At 44.0% G+C, this 23,858-nt stretch overlaps 1 protein-coding gene across 2 annotated transcripts; it reads left to right on the top strand.

Moving 5' to 3' along the window:
• Positions 1-67: 67 nt before the first annotated feature.
• On the top strand, positions 68-23,257 carry PDSS1 (decaprenyl diphosphate synthase subunit 1). Of its 2 annotated transcripts, XM_061996644.1 has the most exons (11): positions 68-211; positions 1,842-1,906; positions 2,704-2,827; positions 3,196-3,326; positions 10,017-10,158; positions 11,627-11,738; positions 11,829-11,938; positions 17,765-17,845; positions 18,033-18,146; positions 21,742-21,822; positions 22,898-23,257. In XM_061996644.1, exons 1-11 carry the CDS (start codon positions 83-85, stop codon positions 23,036-23,038), a joined length of 1,230 nt encoding a protein of 409 aa, XP_061852628.1. In that variant the 5' UTR covers positions 68-82; the 3' UTR covers positions 23,039-23,257. The 2 variants fall into 2 exon arrangements, with proteins under 2 accessions (XP_061852628.1, XP_061852629.1); XM_061996645.1 differs by lacking the exons at positions 68-211; positions 1,842-1,906; positions 2,704-2,827 and adding an exon at positions 8,390-8,485 and having other exon boundaries at positions 3,239-3,326.
• The last annotated feature ends 601 nt before the right edge of the window (positions 23,258-23,858 follow it).

Genomic DNA, 23,858 nt, shown 5'->3' with positions numbered 1-23,858 from the left:
GCGGCGCCGCCCGGCTTCCGCGTCCGGGTCGCGGCGGAGCCGGAAGGCGGCGCGGGCGCGGCGGGGCGGGCTGGGGGACACCATGGCCTTGCGGTGGTGGTGGCGGTGGCGGTGCGGCGCGTCCTCCCGCCCGGCGCCGCCGCTCGGCTCCCTGCCGCGCCTCCGCCCGCCGGGGCACGGTGCCCGCGGCCCGCCGGGCCCCAGCGCGGGGGTGAGTGCGGCGCGGCGCCGGGCGCGGGGAGGTCACCGGGAATGAATGGGGCGGCGGGAGGGGCCCGAGCGGCGCGCAGGGGTCGGGCGGTCACGGCTGCCTGGTGTCGGGGCCGCCGCTCCCGCGGCCTTTCCTGGCTCGCAGCCGTCTCCCGCCCGCCCGGGGCGCCGTGCGGGAGCCGGCGGCGGGCAGTGCCCTGCCCGGGGCGGGCGCCTCGCAGGGGGCAGCGGCGCTCTCGGCGCAAGGTTAAATACCGGCGTGAGGGTTTTCGGGGCTGCGCTGGCTACCGCTGTGGGGAAGAACCTCTCGGAGCCTTCTCTAGGTGAGAGCAGGGAAAGTGATTCTCATTAATGTGAGATTTTCAACGTGCTTGTGCGTAAGCGGGCACCGTGAGTTGTGATGAGGGGCAGTTCTCTTGCTGCATTCGGTTATACCCTCCTTGCAAGGCCAGGCTGCTGTTCTGGCAGCAATGTGTCCAGCATCCTGCACGACCCAGTCTCAGTGTTAAGCAGCAGTGTACCGTACCTTTCAGTCTGTACCCTCACTGAAAGAACAGAAGAGATCAGCAGTCTTTTTGAAACAGAAAATGGTGAGAGGCACAGGAGAGCCAGCTTACAAAGGGCTGGGCTGTAGGGCTGGGCACTGAAGTCAAGACAGCAGAGTGGCACATCGGTGATAATTTAGAGTTCCTCTGCTTAATCCATTTCCTCACCTTCCCTTGTCGCCTTGCCTGACCTTTTTTTCACCCTGCACACAAGAGGGATGCGCTGGAGCTGTTGCGGTGCTCTTCTTTCTCTCGCTGTGCCAAGGAGGGGCTTTAGTCCTCGTGGAGCAAGCTGGGGGAACTCAAGGTCTCCTCGAGTGTTTCTGTGCAGGGATTCTGGAGAGGCAGTTTGGTGAATGGGTGGATTGCAGTGATTTCAGGCTGAGTCCACCCAGCTGGGCCTTTGAGTCAGCATGCACTCTAGGGCCAGGCTGGAGAGCTCCTGGCAGCACTACCAGGAGCCGAGGAAAAGAGACATTTCCTCTCTCAGACTCCCTGCTGGAGTTGTGTGCCTAGGACTGTGCCTTCCCCCAGGTTCCTGGCCTCTGTCCGCAGGGAGGGACTATTGGAGAGATTGTTAGGTTCTTGACATCTGGCAGGGAAGGTGTGCAGGTGTAAATTACCATAAGCAGCAAGCTAAGTTAAAATTGCTTCAAGGGAAAACAAGGACATGTTCTTCTTTTGGTAGTGTACTAGTTTACTGAAACAGCTGTTGTCTTTTTCTCTGTGCCTTGTCCGGATTTAGCTGCAAGACTTGAAAATTGCACCTTCTGTGAGTCTAAAAGCCAAGTTTTATTAGAATGCAGTTGAGGGAAGTTAACTGATATGCCTTCTGGGCTGGTCCTCTGAGGGGAGAAAGTCCAACACTCCTGAGTGGAAGAGTCAGCTTTAATCAGAAGCTAATGTGCATGTTGGCAGTTACGCCTCACATGCTGTGGAAGGAGACAATGAGACTTCCTTTGCTGCTGGGTTGTTAAAATGAAGAAACAGAGCAGTGCTGATGAACAGATGCTTGTTTTTTTGGAATCAAATGTTTTCTGCCTGTTTAAAGCTCTGTTAAGTTAACCCTCATTTTTCTTTGTGCAGGTGTGTCACTTCACCCAAAGAAGCTCAAAGTTGTCGTTTCCAAAAATCTGTAATATATTCTGGCAGTAAGTAGGAGCTTCATATTGTTGTGGAATGGGCAAAAACATAGTTATCAGGGGAACTGGGTAGCTACACCTGTGAGCTGTAAACATTGGAAATAAGGTTATTTGCTGTAGTACATAGTTGGATAATTCTGTGTAGACTGCTGCTGGGGTGCAGAGTCTGAATCTAAGTCCTCCATCATGGAGAGCAATAGCAAAACAAGAATGCTCCAAGAAATCCTGTATGTTTCACTTTGAAAAAAAGCCAACAAAATGAGAGGCACAAACTTCAGCTCCAGGTGACACAGAAGAAATCAAGCCTGAGCCTAATGTGTCTAATGCATTCAGGTGGAGCTTTCACCCATCACTGATGAACTTTCATGGCATCATCACTCTGTCTGGAAGTATTTATTTTATTTACAAGTGATAACATAGCTGAGTGTGCAAAGGAGAATTTGAAAATCCAAGTCAGGAACATCTTTCCAGGAATATACAGGAGAGGGAAGAAAGGAACAGAATAATTGTGTTACTGGAAGATGAAGGTTTCATCTCCAGATGTACTCCATACTACCAATAGTGTATTCAAAAGGAATATGTTGAGAGCAGTGTAGTTTTCATCAATACATAACTGTGCTGTCTTTGCACCTTATTAGCTGGCTGAATAGAATGTTTTGGTGCCTTCTGCTTATATTTTAGCCATTTGGTCAAATTGTGTGTGAGGGGAGAGGAGGAGAAGGAAATGCTTTGAAATGTTTCTGTTTGGCTAACCAAGGAAAGTTTACTTTTTACAACATTACTCTCTTCTAAAATATTGTTGCCAGGTTTCATCATACAAGTACATCTCACTTGTGCAGCTGCAGTGAGACAGTTAGTGATGAAAAATACCAAGACCCTTTTCAACTTGGTAGAAAAGACTTGAAGAATCTCTATGAAGATATTAAAAAGGTAAGGGACTCCTTGTTGGCTTTTCTGGCATGTTGTGATGATTCTGATTTTAGTAGGAAACGTTGCTTTGGAGGATAGTTATTAAAAGGATGTTCTTGTTTATGAACAGCTGTCTTGTGCTGTTTGTACAGATGAAACTTAAAAGATGAAACTTTAACTGAAGGCAAAGAGAACATTACATATCTTGTATTTTATTTCTGCTGGAATAGATGATTCATGTTTAGATTACAGTAAGTTTAAAGCCAGCTTTGGCTTACATCAGGTGGAATGAGTACAGGCAGTAACCTTCCACGTGCATGCTGCTTGGCTTGCACTAAACAGGTTGGGTTTGTGACTTTTGTGTTGCTGTGTTCTTTTTCTTTTTGTAGGAATTACTTGTATCTACAGCAGAGCTTAAGGAAATGTGTGAATATTACTTTGATGGGAAAGGAAAAGCCTTTCGACCAATGATTGTGGTGCTAATGGCAAGGGCTTGCAACATTCACCATAATAATTCCAGGTGAGTCAGTCACTGTTAGATATATGGATGTATAACCTACTTGAAATTTATCCTTCTTGTGTTCCTGAAAAATATGTTCAGTAACTTTATGAAAGGCTCCTCAGTAAAACCTGAATTCAAATTCCATTGTTCCATTTTGTTCCATTTTTTTGTAGCTGGCAGTGCAAAAAAGAACTACTGGGTTTATTACATTCTTCCATGGGGAAAGTTGTAGACTGTACTGCAGTTGTCACTGGTGATGGATATATCGTGTTGCCAAATTCTGATATTTATAAGGCTTTCAGTTAATTTTAGCTTCTTACATAATGCTTTATTAGAACCTTTAATACTCCTTGGAACTGTATGAACTTATTAAAAGTATTTTGCGTTTGTAACCACTTCTGTAGCTATGAAACCCTTGTCACAGCTAAGAACTCTGCTGCAACAAGAGACTTTTTTTTAGCTTGTTTTGTAATAATGCAGAAAAGCCATTAAGCAGATGGTGTGATTATATCTAAAGCTGTGAGATGTTCAAAACAGAGAAGGCTTTTCTTTCCCTCTAGGAGCAAGTTTCTACACTTCAATGTAAGATTCCTAGCTTAGAGCTGGTGTAAATCGTGTGTCCTCTTGTCTTTTGAAACCGGTTTTAACTGAGCTTGTTCTGTACTCTCTGTCACTCCTTGCTCTGACTGATGGCAAAGGCTTCTCCTCACACACTCCTATCAGTTGTTATGTTTGCATCTTGAGGGAAGATGTTGGCTGGAGTGTTCTCTGCTTTCCAGCTATGCTTCCAGTCTTCCCGTGTATAGAATTTAAGATATGAATTCTTTGGTTACTTGCCAGAAGTATTTCTAGACTCATTTACAAGTCTTAAGGGATTTCTCTCTCCTGCATTATTTTTTTGTTAGTGGTAAGTGAATGCTTTGTTGGACTTGATTTCTGCTTCAGAGCATGGCATATATTTTGCTGCTTGATATGGCACCTCTCCCAGTATCCCCCCCCCCATGTGAATATAATTTTGAAGGAGAAAGCAAAGCCTAGTTGGCAGTGTGCTGTCCTGTGTGTGCCAGTTCCTCTCGGTTGAGGAAAACATCCAGGATTAATGAGCTTCAGCCTGATCCTGCTCTCCATTCAGTACTGCTCTTTGGCATTGTCTTAGAGGTGGCAAAAGGAACAATGTCAGATGTGAAACTCCTCAAGGATGTCCTTTGTCACAGCACTGATCAGCTTAATATTTTCGTGACTGATGTTGACATGAAAAAGAGGAGCATGATGATGGCACTTTCTGGTGACAGAATCACTCTTGATGACTGGCCATCTGTGGTGGAATGAAAGGAAGAACAACAAGCCAGAAATGCCTGCTTGAGCTTGGAGGCTCAGGAGTGTCCCGTTAGGGAGTAACCCCACTGTGATTTCCAGCCAGCTTCCCTATGAAAATCATTGAAGTAACCCTCGCATGCAGCAACCACAGGATAAACAGTTCAGCTGTGGGAATGCTGATACCCTGCTGTATCACACTTTGGGAAATCATCAGCATGTCTGATCCTTGTGCTCAAAAACAAATGTAAGAGCAGCTATCTTCAGGGATGGACTGCAAAAATGGTCAGGGAGAATGGAGGACTTGTGGTCTACGAATTTATCAGGAACGGGGGTGAAAGAACTATTTCAGGCAAAGGACAATGTTGCTAAGAGGGTAGAAACTTAGGAAGAGACTCAAAATTGGCACTGGGAGTTTTTTTGGTATCCTTCTAGTCAGAATAATGGGAAAGAGAGTTTTATCTCATTCAGTTGTGCAGCATGAGAGGCTTATGAACAAAGTTCTGTAGTGTACATGCAATACCAAGAAGGCTGGAATGGATGTCACATAGTGTGGGAGGTGAGCAGTGAATCAGAGTCAACAAGGAGCTGTAGAAGGAACTGAATTTACCTTTATATGCTCAAAGCATATTTGCCATCTTTGACACATATATGTGCTCATGGATGTGTTCTCTTCATGCATTATGCTGTCTTGAAACCATCAGGACCAGTTTTGGTGCCTGCCTTACTCCACTGGGAAAATACACTGTCAGAGTTGAAGTGTTTGCTTCGCAGTGGCCCATCCTCAGCACAAGAGCTCTTACTTGTAGGTGCCCATGTCAGTTGTCAGCTTTCATACCTCTGCCTCCAAACTAGGTTGATGTTTGAAAGCCTCCTCATTAATCTGAACGTTCTTCATCTATCTAGAAGTGACTGTGTCATTATCTCCCTCATGTTGTTTTTAGAATTAAGTTCTAAGCAAACAGACATGTTTCAGCATGAACTCACAGGGTATTACCTTCTCTTCTTTGCCTCCTGCCACTTTTCTCTAAGCCTATGATTGTAATTAAAATCCCCATATGTTTGTACAAATCCTCAGTGTACTGCTTCTTGGTTTGTGCATGATGAGCAGACTCTTCTGAAGCTGGGGTAGGTCATGCCAGAAGAACATACTTCACTTACTGTGAGCTGATGAAGTTTCAGAGGCATTTGCTTCTCTTTTTAAGCTTCTTGAAGCAGGCTGTGTTACACCTGCTTTGTTACATACCTGTATTTTCAGCTCACACTGATACTATGTTTACTGTTGTTGCTTCTTAAAGCAGCATTGCTTCCAGGTGACAAATTGTTCTTCCAACTTCTGCTGCTTGTGAGGAAAATTGTGTATGTTAGAGACGGAAACGCTGCCTATTTGTACATCAGCTACCCTGCCACAGACTTGAAGGGGTTTCATTCTGCTTCTCCTGACATTTTTTTAAAGATGTTTTTCCTCTCTCAACTTGTCTTTTCATTTAGAGCCTTTTGTTGTTCTTTTCCTCAGTTAATACTGATTCTTCTCCCAGACTTGTTTTTCTTTGTTGAAGCTTTGATTCCCACACGTGTTATCAAAGGTACTGGCCTCAGCATCTGTAGACTTCTGGGGTGAGCCAATATCCTGTACAGTTCATCCCTAGCATTTGGTTTTTTACTCTGCCTCTGGGGTTTTTGTTACTTATGTTGAGTTTTGGCTTCCTCTTGCTGCTGTTCTCAACTGTCACATGATTTGCTGGACCCAGCATGTTTTTGCCTCCTCTTTCTTTCCTATTTTTTTCCTTTTGTGCAGTACTAGTAGAAAAGGTAATACTCTCTTCCTTTGACTGTTAAAACAGGCTACAACTTCATAAGGTTGTAGGTCCTGATCTTCCTCTTTGTGTTCACAGAACCCCACTAGAATAGCTGAGACTCCCCAGTGGAAGGGAACACCCAGGTATACAGGTGACATGATCATTTGTGTTCAGATTTGAGGAATGCTAAGCAGTTAGAATGGCCTCAGCAGGTTAACTATCCTTCTAGAGAGATATCACTTTATTGTAGTCATAATAAGGAGATTGAGAGTTGTATAAAGAATCTGAATGATTATCACAAAGATAAGTCTGAAGCGTTCCAATTGCTCTGTGCTGGTATGTTAGTTTCTTCCCTTGAAAAGCCAAGTGTCAGAAGTCCAACCCTGAGTCCTAGGTCCCTTGGGCAATGGCCTTTTGCTTAATGATAGCAACTTAGCTTTGTGTAGGAGTGAGAACTGTTGTCAAGAGTTTAAGCTGAGGTCATGCAAACCCTCAGTTTCACACATCCTCTGGCATTTCTTCACATACCTTGTGCAGAATTTCACAGAATTATCCCTTAGCCTGACTGGACACAGTATTTCTGTCTCAGGTGTATTCCCCAGAGGTGTTTGCAAATAGGAGGTATTATTTCTTGTTTCTTTCACTTCAGTTGCAGAAATAAACAAAAAGGAGAAGGCCAAAGAAATACAGAGACATCTCCATACAGAAAATAGAGAGCACAAAAGCTTTGAGAGGGGAAAAAGGGAAACAAACCCATCAGAACAGCACAAGAAACACTTCATTGTTGTGACCTGGTTAAACTCGATAGAATGATATTTCCTGAAGATCTGAGGGCCTGCCAGCAACCTTTGTCCCTCTCTTCTTGCTCTCCTCCAAACCACGATTGCCAGATGCCTGCACTGCCCGCTGGTTTTGAGCTGTTCTGTCATTTGCTCCCATGTTAACACACATGTTCTCTGTGCTCCCCCGGTTTGCAGCGCCCTTCCCCGTCACAGACCGTGTTTCTGAAATGTTGGTTTCTTTCAGCCACAGCAAAAATGTACTTTGAGGAGTGTGGTCATAACACAGAAATTTTGCAAGTTCTTTTGCACATTTCCTGTCTTTATACTTACTGGCAAACACATTGCAAAGCTCTCAGTGGCAGAGGGTAAATACTGCTTTGTGTTGTTTTGAGGCCCCCTCTGTTTTGTGGGGGTTTGTTTATTGTTTTGAAGAGGGATATTTGGAGGGATGGGTGTGTTTGGGGTTTTTTAACCTGTAAGATCAGCCTTGGTCTCGTTTAGTGTCTGTGAAACAAGTTCTGTAATGGAAAAGACCTCAGGGTACTGTAGGTCTATAAAGGCTTCTCACCCAATCACACAGGGGGTCCTACTGAAAACTGGAACATGATCAAGGGCTTGACAATTAATATACTGCATGTGTAAAAAGAGTTGTATAAATAATGTTGTGTAAATACATATCATCTGGGAGGGCCTGTACTTTGAGAATGACCTAAAAATGGCATCTTTACACATACTGGACTTGTGTGAGCCCAGTGTTCTATTGACTGGAGTTACTGCTACTTCTTGCTTTTGTTTTGCAGGCGAAACAGAATGAAAAATGGCAGGGAATGAGAAGGATCCTGTTCCTTGTGTGTTTTCCTTAAAATAGGCTTTGATTCAGAATTACTCTTGTAGGAAACTACTGCAAAATTTTCTGCCAATGATGGGAAGAACCTTGCTTGAGACCTTGCAGACACAGTAGTAAAAAACCCCCTTCAGGTTAAGTGATCCCATTTGATACAACATTCTGTGAAGCAGCCAGATGAACTGTGAGCATTCCTATGCCATTTTTAGTCATTGTCAGAGATGAAATGCACTGTAATGCAGAGCTTTTCAAAAGTTGCTTTTGAAATGTCTGTCCTTGTGCTGTCTTCATACTACTGAAAGGTTTTAGTGAGTGTTGCCATTTACTGCTACTTCCCAGCAGGAAGTCAAGTCTGCTGACATAATTAATGAAAAAGGGAGTCCCCAAAAGGAGACCAAGTGCATGAAAGAGGCTGGAGACCTTTACAGTTTTTTGAAGGTAAGTTCTCCTCCTTGGTAACAATAGTTTATTCTGGAAAACTACTTACACTGAACTAGCATTTGACTAAATTACTAGTCCACAGCAAAACTTACCTTCAAACAACTGTGAAGCTTTCCAGCTCTTACTTTCTGTTACTTAAAAGCTGCATTTTCACAGCCTATGAGCCACACATCCTGCTATTGTTCAGGATGTGGAACTCCCACTGACAGCCATGCAGAGTTCTGCATAGAGGTAGGTGTCAGAACACAATGTTATGTCAGCAGACTGCAAGATGGTCTTTCATTTTGTGATTAATCACTAGATTTTAATAGACATAGGCAATGTAAGCAGATTCTAAATTCCCTTCAGCTGAGCTGAAATTATCATCTCAGTTCTTTTTCTGTCCTGCTGGAAAACAGTGTGATTTGCTCAGTTATCTGCTTTTTGGGGGTCATTGGTTTGGGCTTTTTTTCTTTTGTTGGGTTTGTTGGGGGGTTTTTAATGTCCATGGAGGCCTGTTAAGCTACAAGGCAGAGGTGACTGGGATAGCCATTCCTGGGATCCTGCATGCAGTGTTTGGACTCAATGATCTTAAAGGTCTCATCCAACAGAAAGGATTCTGTGGTTCTATGAAAGCAGGCAGAAAAAAGACAAAAAGATAGGTATTAGAACAAGGCAGTGGCATATGGATATTAGAGTCCTTTGTGTGAGCTAAGTGGGCTCTTTTATGTTTATTTTGCCAACCATATTCCCTAGATAATTGCTTCTCTGTTCTTCCATTACCACCTTTTCACCTACTTTAGAAAATAAAGTAGGTGTGAACCACTGAGAGTTGAATCATGAGTGTTAGGTCTTCTCAAAGGCTGGGTTTCAGTAAGTGTTAGGTAGTTTGTGTTACAGTCCTGAAGGGAGATTGCAGTATAATTCCAGTTAACTCCTCAGGCTTTTGAAGAACCTCTGAGGTCTTAAGGTAATCAGATAACATAAAGGATAAGATCAATGAGGTATGTCTTCCAGTTGTGGAATACAGGTTTCTGTGCCTGCTGATCTCTCGAGCCCGCTAGTTAGTAGTTTGACGGCTCTGGAGAGTTTATGATGCTGTATTTACATGTAGAGCAACAGAGAGGGAAGGAAAACTTCAGATTCCTCTACAGAGCTACCTGGCATTCTCTACCATTTTCCAGATTCCCATTTTCTCAGAAGCAAGCATTCCTTGATCCTGTTCTATTTATTGCAGTCTGGATTTTGAGGGATTAGAGTCAGTAACTCGGGAGCTTTGCAGTAGTGATAATGCAGCAAGGCAGAAACAGGGCTTAATTAGTTAAAGATGGAAACATCCTGCTGCACTGACTGTACTAACATCATCTTACTTTCTCTTGTTTCCCTAATTCCAGGTTTGAAAGATGGGGTTCAGGTCATGGAAAAGCTGCAACAGCTGTTTTCAGAGAAACATTATTTTCTTTGGTTTTAGTAGAGACGTCTTTGAATGTATTGCAGCACATAGCATTGATTAATTTACTTGCCAGTTCTTGGTTTCTTTGTGTTTTAGGGAGGTGCAGGCAAGCCAGCGCTCTGTGGCCATAATTGCTGAGATGATCCACACAGCCAGCCTGGTTCATGATGATGTTATTGATGATGCAAATTCTCGCAGAGGGAAAATGACAGTCAATCAAATCTGGGGAGAAAGGAAGGTGAGTTTGTGATGATGTGCAAGACTCCCCTTTGAGTTTCAGCAGAGCACAAATACCTTGAGGTTTTGTCACATTACTGTCCAAAGGCACAGTCTTGGGGTATGCCAGGAAAAATATGAAGAGCCTTCTCTGCATCCTCAGACACCAGGGCACACTCAGCATTTAGCAGCAGGCCCACATTCCCCCTCACCATCCTTCTGCTGCTGTATACTTGAAAAATGTCTTATTGCTGTCGTTAACATCCCTGGCTAAATGTAATTCTAGAAGGGCTCTAGCCTTCCTAGTTGCACCCCTGCATGCCCTGGCAATGTTCCTATACTCTTCCCAAGAAGCCAGCCCCTGTTTCCACCTCTCATAGATGGCTGCTTTCTGCCTGAGTTGTCCCAGCAGATCCTTGCTCATCCATGGAAAGGCTGCAGGAACTGGGGCTGTTTAGTCTGGAGAAGAGGAGATTGAGGGGCGATCTTATTAACATTTACAAATATCTAAAGGGTGGGTGTCAGGAGGTTGGGACATCCCTTTTTTCTATAGTAGCTAGCAACAGGACAAGGGGTGATGGGATGAAGCTGGAACACAAAAAGTTCCACTTAAACATAAGAGAAAAAACTATTTCGCTGTTGAGGTGAGGGAGCCCTGGCACAGGCTGCCCAGAGGGGTTGTGGAGGCTCCTTCCTTGGAGGTCTTCAAGACCCGCCTGGACATGTTCCTGTGCAACCTGATCTAGGTGAACCTGCTTCTGCAGGGGGGTTGGACTAGATGATCTCTAAAGGTCCCTTCCAACCCCTACCATTCTATGATTCTAAGAGATATGCACAGATTGTGGGTAAGACAAATGTGTGTTCCTTTTCTGAACTGCTGGGAGCATTAGAAAATGAATGCTTGTAGTGGGATTCTTACAGTGTCCCATTCGCTTTGCCCTTCTGTGCAGTGGAGTTGGAATACTGTGAACTTGCACCTCATCCAGAACACTGTATGTTACCTCAGTAGTAAATACAGAAAGATTTTCATCGTCAGGACTTTTTTTCCCCATTTTTTGAGTAGAGCTGTCTTTTCACAGAGCATTAAGAGGAAGGGCTTAATCAGAAAGTGCAAGGAAAGTAGTACACTGCAGACTCACCAGAGCTTACCGTGGCGTTCAGAGCTAATGTGGCATAACACAGCAGAGTGCTGATGTAGAAAAGTAAGCTTCAAAAAGGCTTCTCAGGCAAATCTGTTATTCAGATATTGAATACAGGGATGACAGTGCTTGTGTAGAAAAACACAAATAGCACAAGAAAGTAGGGATTAAAACATGATGCCAATTTTAGTATGTCGTTACCTCCCGTTTCCTCTCCTACAATGAGATACGTATGGTTTATGTCGAAAAATGATGTGGTGTGAGTAGACCTGCCACGTAAAGGAAACTTACTGTCTGTACTAACTCAAAGGAAAAGACTTAAAAGATCATTTTTTTGTTTAAAATCCTTAGGCTGTTCTAGCTGGTGACTTCATCCTCTCAGCTGCTTCCGTAGCTTTAGCCCGAATTGGAAACACTACTATCATCTCTGTTCTAACTCAGGTGATTGAAGATCTGGTGCGTGGTAAGGTCTTTTTCTATTGTTTGTCTTCAGATTTGCTTCCCTAAGCTGTAAAACCACAAATGAAAAACTCCCATCTGTGCAACTTTTTAGGTGAATTCCTCCAGCTGGGTTCCAAGGAAAATGAGAACGAGAGATTTGCTCACTACCTCGAGAAGACTTTTAAGAAGACGGCGAGTCTGATAGCAAACAGTTGTAAAGCAGTATGTACGTCCGTCTCTTCTGAAGTTAACACACTGTACTGTTAAGCCTCACACCTAAACTCCCAGTCAGGCAGTTTTCTCTGGAGACCCTCCAAAGCAAACCCTTTCAGTGGGACTCTGTCAGGTTGGGAATGGGCTTGAGAACGTGCCTTTTATCATAGCTCAGCCGTGGACCCTCCAATCCTGTGGCTTTTCTCTGCTGTTTTCTGTTCACACACAAGGTTATTGTTACACCCTCCCTTGAACCAAAATACAGTTCAACAGTGGCAGCATTTAATTTATGCAATTCTACAACTTTGAGACTGCTTTTAATCTCAGTTGATAATTCTGGAGCCTATAATTTGATTCTAAGTCTTCTTTGACATCTGGTCCCACTCGTTGGTGCCAAATGGGAACTTAAATGCTAACAGTGGGAGGAAATAACTAATTGTACGTCCTCTACGTGACATTGTAAAAGAACAGAAGCATGAAGTTCTTGATTTGTCTGGGCTTTTCAATTAGTAATTGCTGAATCCAACCCTATCAGTCACTGAGGTCTGTTACTTCAAAAAGATCTGATTCAGGATGATGTTCTTATTCAAAAACCATATTTATTTTGAATGCAGAACAGGGAGAAGGTAAGCAATCATCTCACCTCAGATGACAGTTATAAAGTCTTTATTTCTTTTTAATTACAGGTGGTAGAGCTGGTGTATGCTAGAGCAAGAGGGACTTGGAAGAGAATTAGACTAAAAATGTGTGCTAGTGTTAGTCATCCTTTGTTCTCAGAGAACTGGTACATTTGTGCAATAGACAGCAGTTGAAAATTGCAGTCACGGTTTGACATGACAGCCTTTTCTGGTAAGGGGGACAAATGCTTAAATCAAAAGCATCATATAAAACAAGACAGATTTTAAGAGGAAGGAAAGTATCTTTCATTTGAGTTGGAGGAAAGAAACTAAGTCTTCTGGATCACTTGTATTAATGGCAATATGACCTTGGCAGTCATTCTCCTTTGCAAGTCTTCGTTTGTATTAGTGGACAGTTGGACTAGTCAGGAGCATCACATCATTCTGCTACTCCAATGAAAAGATACGAGTTTTTATATTCACTTTGACAGCCTAAAAGATCTAAAAAATATCTAAAAGATATCTTCACAGATAGAAGAAGAAATCACCTTCCTACTGGGTGAATTCTCCTCACAGATGTGTTACTTTGACTTTTTTTCCTTTCAATAACTCACAAGAGTTAGGGATTTAAGCACTTCCCTCCAGATTGTGGCTGTGATGCTGGTGAAGGGGGTATTTGGCTGCTTTCCTCCTGAGTTGTTCCATTGCTGAATTACTGGAATTTATATGCAGTAAAATTTTGTGACAAAGGGAAAACAAGAGAGAGGTTTGTCTTCGTGGCAAAACTGTGCTTCCTGCACAGTACCAATGAGCTGCACCTATACACATCTGCCCCTCTTTCTGCATGAGTTAGAAGTCTATTGATAGCACTGAAAAGGGGATTTAGAGTTTATTTAGATGTTTTTGACTACTAAGGGAGAGGATGGGATCAGAATAGAGTTCTGTTTTCCACGGAGCAAATGATAAGCAGGATCACCAGTTCTAAGTGGAGAGAGGAAATTCAGTTGGGGAATCCAGAGTATTTGCACCTTGTTTGCAGGAACAAAAGCTAAGGAGAGAGATTAGTAATTTTCAGAGTATCAGTTACAACCAGACCAGTGTGTCATGAGAAACAGTTCACTTCATTAACAACAGTTAATGATGGGGAAAAACCCAGCCATTTGTTTCTGTGTGTAACCAAGATACAAGAATTAACTGCAAGATGATGTCAAACAAGTTCAGGTAGCAGCTGGCAATTCTGTGGTGTCGTGGAAGAGCAGAGTATTCCTGGGGAAATGTCTGAACAGGATACTAGTCTGTCAGCACTGTTCTAGTCACTGAGGTACCCTCTGCATTGCCAAAGCTTTACTGCATTGAAATCCAAAGTCCTTTAAGTTAGCAGGTAATTCTGGTTTTATAGGCAGAACAGGCTGTTAAAGATGTTGGAGCCATCCCAGTCTCCAGCTTGTTTCTACAGTAGTTCTTCATGGGGCAACGTTACCAAAGTCATAGCCCAGGTAATACATTACAAAAGGAAATGGCAGAAGATGGCCCAGAGGGTCACTGAAGCTTAGTTATTACTAAAGGCATTTTTCAGGGAAGCACGAGAGGTGACTTTGGTTCAAGAACTCGGGTCCAATAAAGCTGAAGTGGAATTTCTATGAGTCATCAGGCAAACTGGAGATGGCAAAATAAGCTGAGCAGGTTCTCTCCCTGTGTTTTGGTTTATCTTGTTGTAAAGTGAATTCCTAACCCTCATAAAGCTGTTTAGATTTTGCACAGCATGCTTTCAGATGAGGGATTAAATCATGCTTGTCTTAAGTGTAAAGTTGCACTAGAGAGTCTCGATTTCTTTATTAGGAGAAAGCATGCAGCCTCCTCGTGTGAGGCAGGGCTCTGCCTTAGGGACTCATGGAAAAGAATAGTCTGCAGCTCTGGATCTACCCGTGAGCTCCTGCTTTCACTGGCTCATAGTTTGGTGTGTGCACAGGGCTCCATCCCACCAGGGTGACTAGGAAAATAACACCTCTGACCGTCCACCAGCAAAACTGATCCCCCCAGCCCAGCTAGGCCTGCAGACTGCTTTCCTGTCCAATGACCCACGTGGGGTACCAGCACGAGTAGCGTCAGATACTGTGGGCAGCCAGGAAACTTCCTTATTCATTATTGAAAATACAGTAACTCCTTTGAGGATCTTGCTTCTCCATAGTGTTTGCTATATTGATGCTATTAGCATAAAATATCCCAGATATCCAGACAGATAATCACACCTTTAAAAGTATGATTCTGCCAAAACAATACCCGGTTACACAGCCCTGGGCAACCTGGTGAGACTGTGAAGTCATCTCTGCTTTGAGCAGATGACTAGACCAAGTGACTTTCAGAGTTCCCTTCCAACTTAAACAGTGCTCCTGTCTGGAAAAACAGCAGAGGATGAGGCAGGAATGAGAAGGCAGGATCCTGACTGCTTCAGGAGATGGGCATGGAGGAGAGAGGCTGGGAAAGGGGAAGAATTCAGAACCTTTTCCTTTCCATAGTGTCCACAAATGTAGTAGTGTGAGAGCAAACAACTCTCCTCCTGCTTAGACAAGCGTGTTCCTGCCCTCTCAGACCTGCAGGACAGTGGTGTGGGTGTTCAACTGCTTTCAATTCTGGCTGCTGTGGTCTCAGGTGATAAATATCAGAGCAGGCTGTATCTACCCAGAGCTGCTGATACAATATTTTATGGATGTGAATTCATTGGTTTATGGTCTCTCATGTAACATCAACTAATGGAGACAATTTCTTATTTTGAGAAGTGTGTTTGATATAATGCCAAGCAGATTGACTTGCTTGACTGAATTCAAAGAACCTTCCTAAAGAATTTGTTCCACTTGGTATTAGGAAGGATTTTTCATCAGGGTTTAGTGGGAGGCCAGCTTGAATTCTTGCACCATTAAATTTGTAATCAACCAGTCCTATCAGGAATGCTCTGGGATGTTTTCAGAGGGTGAGCTTTATCATTTAAATGGGTGTCATTATACTGACATTGTTACCCTGATTGGGACATGTAAATTCATGCTTTGATCCCAGTATGGCTGGACCTCAGCTGCATGGCTGGGAGAGAGAGGCTGCCCAGGGCTGGGGCAGGGATCCCCAGCAGCACCGTGGGGGTTGGCTGCTGTTAGACAAGACCTGGTGCTGCAGGTTTATGATGTAGTGGTCAGATGGTTTGCTCACCTGAGGTGACAGGCCTGTCCATCTCCTGGATTTGGAATGGTTTTTTGTCCTCAGACATGTTCATAACCTCAGGAGGAACTATGAAGGTCTTCTGAAGATGCAAGTATTAATTTTGTATTGATTGTGTTCCATTCTGTAACTCAGGCTTCTGGTTTTTTTAAACAGCCATATACTGCTGTGATTCTTTACCTAGGTAATGTCTGCAGCCTCAGAAAACTGTCTACCTACAGGAATAGCTCTGCTTTGACCTTTCAGAGCAAACAGGAAAGCTCTGCTCTTTCCTCAGCGTTTCTTCTCCCCATCAACCAACTTGTGCCCACTCTCACCCTTTGCCATTAACCAGGATTTTGTCACTCTTCTCCTGAATTCTGTATTTTGTTCTTTGCATGGAATGTGAGGGTAAAGATTTCACTGAAAGGAGGCAGATGCAGTCCCCCTGCCTTGCTGATATTATTTGACTTGGATTACAGAAGCAACCAGAAGTTTGCTAAGGCTGACAGGGCAGTAGAAGACACAGACTCTTCGAGGCAAATACTGGTATTTAAGAGACAAGCATCAAAAAGAGGATAAAAGGGCAAAATGTTTTAGTTTGATAGTCCCTAGCAATGCCTATTTAAATGTCTCATATTTGCAGTTCACTCTGTTTTAATAGCCTTGAGGAATTTGTATGATTAGACATAAGCAGCATTATTTTCCTGCTGTACTGTGCTCCTCTTTGAAATAAAACTGGGAACTGTGAGTGATGCCTCAGGCATGCAGATTCCTCTGGGTTTTAGCTGTTATCCACAGATGCAGGTTGTGGCAGGGAAGTGTTCTGATGCTCAGTTACAGAATGCACTGATGCATGAAACAGCTTCTCATCTTGTGCGGGTTGCATCGCATTTATTGGGATGTAGTGTTGTCCTGTCTTCATGTTCCCCTTCAGAGCTACTGCTGGACTCACTCTTAATTTGGGGTTGATTTTTGTTTGGTTTGTTCTAATCATCCTCCTTGACTCAGTCTTAAAGAGGAATGTTTCTAGATCTGTATGCACACATACTGTTATGTTGTGTGGCTTTCCTGGCATGCATTTTAAGTGTTACATTAAGTAAAATGTATCTTCACTCCTGTTAGTCACAGCAGGTTTGGTTCCTGCAGGGATGGAGTTTTAGCCCCTAATTGCTTTACTGAAGGATGAAATAAATCTGAGTTTTAACTGTGACCAACCTCCTTTTGCAAAGTGTGTCATCAATACATAAATGCAAACATGAATATGCCCTTACTTTGAGGCAGGACATTCATTCTCAACTCAGCTTGTGTCCTGTATTTTAGCTTTGTGGAGTTTCTTCAGCAAAACTTCAGTCTCTCAAGTAGTTGATTCCTCTATCTGTACTCAAGATGTTTTATTTCTGTATCTCAGTTTGGTGCTACCTTTGTCTAGCTTGGTGTACTTTCTTTATTCACTGTCTTGTCTTTGCCACCAACTATCCTTTGGAAGTTCATTGGCTCATCTTCCTTAGCAATTTGCTTATAGTCAGCATCACAGGAACTGTCCCTTCTGTACTGGGTGTAGCACACCCAGCTTCGTGGCTCTTTCATGAGGGATGTAATGGCCATTTATCTGTTGTCTGGCCTCCCATTATCTCCTGGCTGATTGATATGTGTAATAAACACATCTCCCCTGTCACTGGAGTGTATGTGCCTACCAGCCTGCACATGCAGCACATCCACATTGCTTCTCTCCTCATCCCTGCATTATAATTTCTAAGTCTGATAAATATTTAATGAAGCTCATCTCTTTCCAGACTTGAATATATTTTATACTGCACTGCTGTTCAGCCTTGCTTTCTAATAAGCTTGGCTATTTGTGTGTATCCACAAGCAGAGACAAGCAAGACTATGCTCCTGAGTCAGCCTTTTTTCCTTTCCCTGATCCCTCCTGTGCCCGTGCTTGCTCTGTCACACCCAGGGTCAGAGACCAAGAGTGGGTGCTAACTAAAGCTTTGTATTTACTTGGCTGTGGTGTTTTTTTCTTTTTCAGGTTTCAATTCTAGGCTGCCCTGATCCCAAAGTTCACGAGATTGCATACCAGTATGGAAAAAACGTTGGCATAGCTTTCCAGGTAGTGCTTTTGTTCAGCTCAACTGGGAATCTACAACGTAAACATTTCCAAACTGCCTTAGAAATCTTAAGTGAGCTGTCTTAATCCTTTCTGTAAATCTTCTGTTCTATTCTGTATTTAGCTCTTGTTTAAAAAAAAAAACACCAGGGAAGGTTTTAAACCAATCTGTATGTTTCTGTCTTTCCAGCTAATAGACGATGTGCTGGATTTTACGTCGTGTGCCGACCGTCTGGGGAAACCAGCAGCAGCAGATCTCAAGCTTGGATTAGCCACAGGCCCCGTGTTGTTTGCTTGTCAACAGGTAAGTCATCAGGAGCCTATTTCCCCAGAACCAAAAACATCTACTTCCCAGCACACAAAAGGACAACTCAAACACATCAGCTCTACAGCAGAAGGGATGAGTGTGTGCAGAGTCAGCTGGGTTGGGTGAACACATGCATACTCTTTCAGCCTTAGAAACCCTTTCCTACACAAGTCCTCTTTCTATTAGGCCCATGTATCATACAACAGCACTATTCTTCTGCTGCCCCAGTTCCAGTGCTTAAGCATCCCAAAGGAACAGGCAGTTGGAGAGTTTTTGCATGCTTTCTGCAGGTTATTCTTAAGTATCTTCTTGCTTAATGTTCCATCCTGAGACATCTTATTCTCCCCAGGCTTGAGTATGTCTGTAGTGTGGGGTTTCTTATCCATCTTGGGGCCAAAAGCTTAAATCTGCCAAGCTTTTAGGTGGGCACCTCTATCCATTGGGTTTGATCTCCTCATTGCTGTCATTGTGTCTTACCCAGTTAGAAACATGGGAAGCTTTCCCTTCTGAAAGCTAGTAGTAGTATTTTGCATAAGAGAAAAAAGAGTATCAAAATAGCCTAAAACTGGTCAAGATTTTTAGTAGCTTAACACTTTGGAAGAGTACAGGGGGGAAAAAAGTACCAGCAGCATTAAACATTAAAGTAGGTGTTAATCCATAAAAGGGGAAGGAGTTGGTTTAACACACCCTGCTTGAGCTTCTGGCTCAGCTGAGGAAAGAAGATTTGGGCCTTACAAAGCAGTCCTTGCTAGCAAACTTCACAGCACAGTACAAACATGGACACAGCTCATCCTGGCAGAGCTCTAGTCTGTGATGTCACTGGAATTGCTCAGAGCTTGTTGAGGGAAAAGCTTAAGTCATTTTTCAAAAAAATACACCTTTATTACCTTTACTTCCCCTTCTTTCCTAAACACTGCAAGGGGAAGGGGAGTGGGGAGGCAGAACATACACATGTCCTTGTTTCCTCATCCTTTGGGCACTCAGAAGGACACATAGGTCAGAAAAGACAGAAAGGAAAGAATATCAGCCCCTGAGGAGTGCAGACAAATGCATGCTGAGTGCAAGCTCCTCCACATCCTCTGTTCCCTCCCACAGACTTATCTGGGGGATTCAAAAGCTTGTCCTTGAGTCATTACTTGAGGATTTGGTGGTAGGCAGCAGGATTGTGTTAGTCATCAGCAACTGGAGCTGCCTAAAGAACAGCGAGGGGCTCGGGTACAGAAAGAGGATGTAGTCATGAAAGGGCTGGTTTGGGTGTTCAAGCTACTCTAGAAAGTAACAAAGACATTTGCAAATCCTCCTGATTTTGGCAGAGAATGGGTGTCACTGATTGTCTTGTCGATGTTGAATATTCCAAAAGCTGTTATTCATTTGTTTGGGTTGGCTGCCTCTGCCTTTCCCCTCCAGCATACCATTTAATTAGCTTTGTAAGAGACACCAGTTCATAACATGCAAATACAAGAAAAGAAAATGTTGTCAGTTCTGTTTTAAGGTCATAGTTGTTTGTCTTAGGTCACTTTTAAAAGCTTTTTGTCCTTTCTGTCTTTGAGAGATGGGAAGTGTACGTTTTTGCATAGAAAGGGAACTTGACCATCCTGCAAAGGTTTCCCCATTAATTGCAAGGCTGCTTTGCTGACACTTTCCTGCTCTTTTCAAGAAACTGGGAGAACAGCACTGCAGCCTTTTGAAATGATACACAAAGTGCTAACAAAATTTGGAGCTTCAAAAGACACTTCTCTGTGCTGCTACTAAAAGGTGTTTATGTATTTGTACCTGAGAAGAAAAACTCCCAAGGCAGGGCTGGAAGACAGTCCCCAGTGTAGCTGTTAGCTGGAGGTTGTCTGCACTCTCCTATGCACCCTGTAATAGCCCTGCAACTGCTCAGGCACCTGCCTGACAAACTGACTTCTTGTGCATCCTCAGGGACAGCCTCCTTCTCTCCTTAGCCTCTCCTCTCCCTCTGAAATCCATCTTTGTGCATCAGAAAGTGAAGGAGAGGCCTTTATTTAAGAAATGAAGTTTGTTTAGCTTGATGCAAAACCTGTTTGTGCAGTATTTAGTTCACTAAAAAAAACCCCACACTCTGCAGGTTTATTTTTTTAAGGAACTATACTAATGCATACTAAGTCTAAAGTTGAAGAATGAGGGTTTATTTTTGCTCTAAGCATCCTTGTCAAATGCTTATGTCCTGCCTGTTAGGGCTGCAGGACCGCTAATAACAGCATTGTGTTACAGGGCTGAGGATTTTTATGTCTTTTAGTGCTTAAATATAGAAAGAGAAAGCATATGCATCCTCTGATCATTGTAAATATGAATAGCAAGAAAGTGGATTATATGAGCATTGCAATTAAAGTGTCATTACACAGGAGGAAAGCTAAAATCTAGAGAAAATCAAGCATGAGTCACCAATGTACCCTCCACAAAGACTACCTGTGAGTAATAGGGAAATGTCACAACAAGAGATGTGCTACGTGTTTGTTCCCCAACAAGTTTGTACATCTACAGTTTCAGGCCCAGAGGTGTGCAAGGAAAGCAGAGCATTGTTTACAAGCTTATGGCAATGAAATAATCTTTGTTTGACTAGAACACTTTCAGACAAGGTGAAAAAACACCCGTTTTTCCTTTAAGAACAATGCTGCAGAGCAGCCACCCTGAGCTGTGTGTGGCCTTCCTTCAGTTGTTTGTCAGGCACCAGGTTTTTCTGTTTCTGGAGCATCTGAAGAACAGATGAGGAGGGACATGGGGACTTTCTCAGACAGCTGGCTCTAGTTATCTTCCTGCTTTGTAGGGATTGGAGTGTGCAGTACTAGTGACACATTCTGTGCCTCTGAAAACAAAATACATAAAGTTTCACTTAAATATAAGAAAAAATTATTCTGCTGTTGAGGTGAGGGAGCCCTGGCACAGGCTGCCCAGGGAGGGTGTGGAGTCTCCTTCCTTGGAGGTCTTCAAGACCCACTTGGAAACATTCCTCTGTGTGTGACCTGATCTAGGTGACACTGCTTCTGCAGGGGGGTTGGGTAGATGATCTCTAAAGGTCCCTTCAACCCTACCATCCTGTGGTTCTATGATAACTGTCATTTTGTCATGTAAAACTCTGCCCTGAGCTTTACCCAGGCAAAGCCTGTGCATGTAAATTGCCAGAGCACCAGAAAGCAGAAGTGGATACAAGAGTCAAAGGTAACTCAAGAGTTTTACAGGTTGAACTGTGTGACACAGCTTCAACAAACTTGGGTTCTCTGCTGTAGATATGGGGACGAGGTGCCTCTTCCAGCTGTGCCAACAGCAGCCATCACTTGTAAGTCAAGAACACCAGAACCAGATGACACACGTGGCAGTAGCTATGTCAGAAATAACCACCCTGGGGCACCTGCTCAACAGGATGAAACCAGCAGGTGCCACAAGTGTCTGCAGCCGCTTTCCCTGCAGCTGCCTGGGCTGTGCTGCACCTCAGTCCTGAGCAGGCTGCAAGTGTTGATCCCGGTGCCAAGGGAAGAACTGTGTACTTAGGGGCTTCTGGACCTGTGTCTGGCTAGCAGCTACACAGAAGACGCCTCGTAAGCAGCACAAACCCTTCTCCTTTTGTGCTTAGTTTCCAGAAATGAATGCTATGATCATGAGACGGTTCAGTAAGCCAGGAGACGTTGAACGTGCTCGGAAATACGTGTTGCAGGTAGGACCAATACCAAGTATTTCGTTCCTGAGGTGCTGTCCTTGCTGATGACTGAAACTCATTGCCTATAGAGTAAAAGACCAGGGCTGCATTTTCAGATCCCTGTTCAGTAGCATATGAGGTACAATGCCAAGGGAGCACCCTTCAGCTGGCTTACTGGCACGGAAATGCTGGGTACCAAAGAGCTTTTTCCTTTCCTCCCCCTCCCATAGTGTAAAATGCACATAACAAAAGTAAAAAGCTCATGCACAACCTCAGTTCTGTCAGCTGAGGAGCTGCTGTATCCAACAATCTGCATATGCAGCACCCAGCTACCAGTCTTGTAACTGCAATGCACACTCTGCATCAGTTTGAGAGAGTTCAGCATAGGGCCACCAAGATGATGGAGTGGGGCATCTCTCTTATGATGAAAGGCTGAGGCAACTGGAGCTCTTGAGCTTGGAGAAGAGGTGAGGGGTGATCTCATTAATGTTTACAAATATGTAAAGGGTGGGTGTCAGGAGGATGGAGCCAGGCTCTTCTCAGTGATGGCCAGTGATAGGACAAGGGGCAGTGGGTATATGCTGGAACATCAGAGGTTCCAAAGAAACACAAGGAAGAATTTCTTCACTGTGAGGGTGACAGAGCACTGGAACAAGCTGCCCAGATGGGTTGTTCACTCTCCCTCTCTGGGGACATTCAAAATGCACCTGGACAAGTTCCTGTGTGACCTCCTCTTGGTGGCCCTGCTCTGGTGGGGGGGGTTGGACTAGATGATCTTTCGAGGTCACTTCGAGCCCTTGAGATTCTGTGACAGGTCTGAGAAGACTTGAATCTGTGCAAAACTAACACCCTTTTTTTTCAGGAGAGCATGTTTCTTACGTATCAATTCAGGGCAGGAGGGGAGGGGTTAAACGATTAATTTCTAATCCTAGTGAACAGTATGTTATTAACTCCGTGAATATAGAAGGAATCCTCTTCCCCTTCAGAATAATTAAGGGTTGAGGGTACTTAGGTCAAATCTGCCCCCTAGTAAGGGGGAAAGGAGAAGGGAGGCTGCCCAGTTGCCCATTGCTGTTGCTGTGCCCGGCCGCAGAGTGACGGCGTGCAGCAGACCACCTACCTCGCCCAGCGCTACTGCCACGCGGCCACGCGTGAGATCCGCAAGCTGCGGCCGTCCCCGGAGAGGGAAGCGCTCGTGCAGCTGACCCAGATGGTGCTCCTGCGAGACAAGTGACACAACTTCCTTCCACGCCCCTGGCAGCTACTTACCAGACTGTGCCTAAATTAACTTCAAACGTTCTTTGCTTCCAACGCAGGCTACCAAAAACTTATTTTTTTAAACAACAACTCCATTTTTGTTGAAGTTCTGCCTTTTTTTTTAAAGAGAAGTTTCAAGTGTTTTATGGTGGGAGGCCATACAATTCAGAGCAAATCACACCGTGCTGTATGGTTGTTTTAAGGGGGGGCTATTAATTGGGGGGGGGGGTGGGCAGATGTTTACATGTTGATGCACAAAGGCCACGATGAGAATAAACATAAATCGGTGTACGAGAAACAAAGCTGCTCAAAATGTCATTGGGTCACGCTAATAAACAAGAGCATACGTGTTAGTGAACTCCTGGGAGGAGCCAGGGTTTGAATGCTTTCCTGGCTGTTGCACTTGAGAAGTACCTGGAATTGTGGGTTTGGGAATTGGCTCCTTACACCAGACTATGCTGTGACGAGTTGGTTATAGGCATCGAGAAGTTTTCCTGTTCCTACTGAAAGGCAGAGATGCTCGTGGTTGCTACCTGCTACTGCTTAATGAAACACAGGATCTGAGGTGGCTACAATTAAGAAAATGAAAAGCTCAGCCTTTCTAACTTAGATTAAAATTGAGGGATTCTCCAGCCAGGCAAAGCTTCAACTCCATCACAGCCCAGCGCTCCTTCAGGGTATGTTATAGTCAATGCCCTCCTCCTTGGAGGTCCCAGACACATTCCTCTCAGTCATTACCCAGCACAACCACATTCCTTTTCAGACTATTTCACACAGAATTCACAGAAGAGGGCAAT

This window comes from Colius striatus, chromosome 5, assembly GCF_028858725.1.
Source record: "Colius striatus isolate bColStr4 chromosome 5, bColStr4.1.hap1, whole genome shotgun sequence".
NCBI classification, from domain to species: Eukaryota; Metazoa; Chordata; class Aves; order Coliiformes; family Coliidae; genus Colius; species Colius striatus.
Note: the sequence above shows the minus strand (reverse complement) of the source record. Positions and strands in the feature narration are given on the sequence as shown.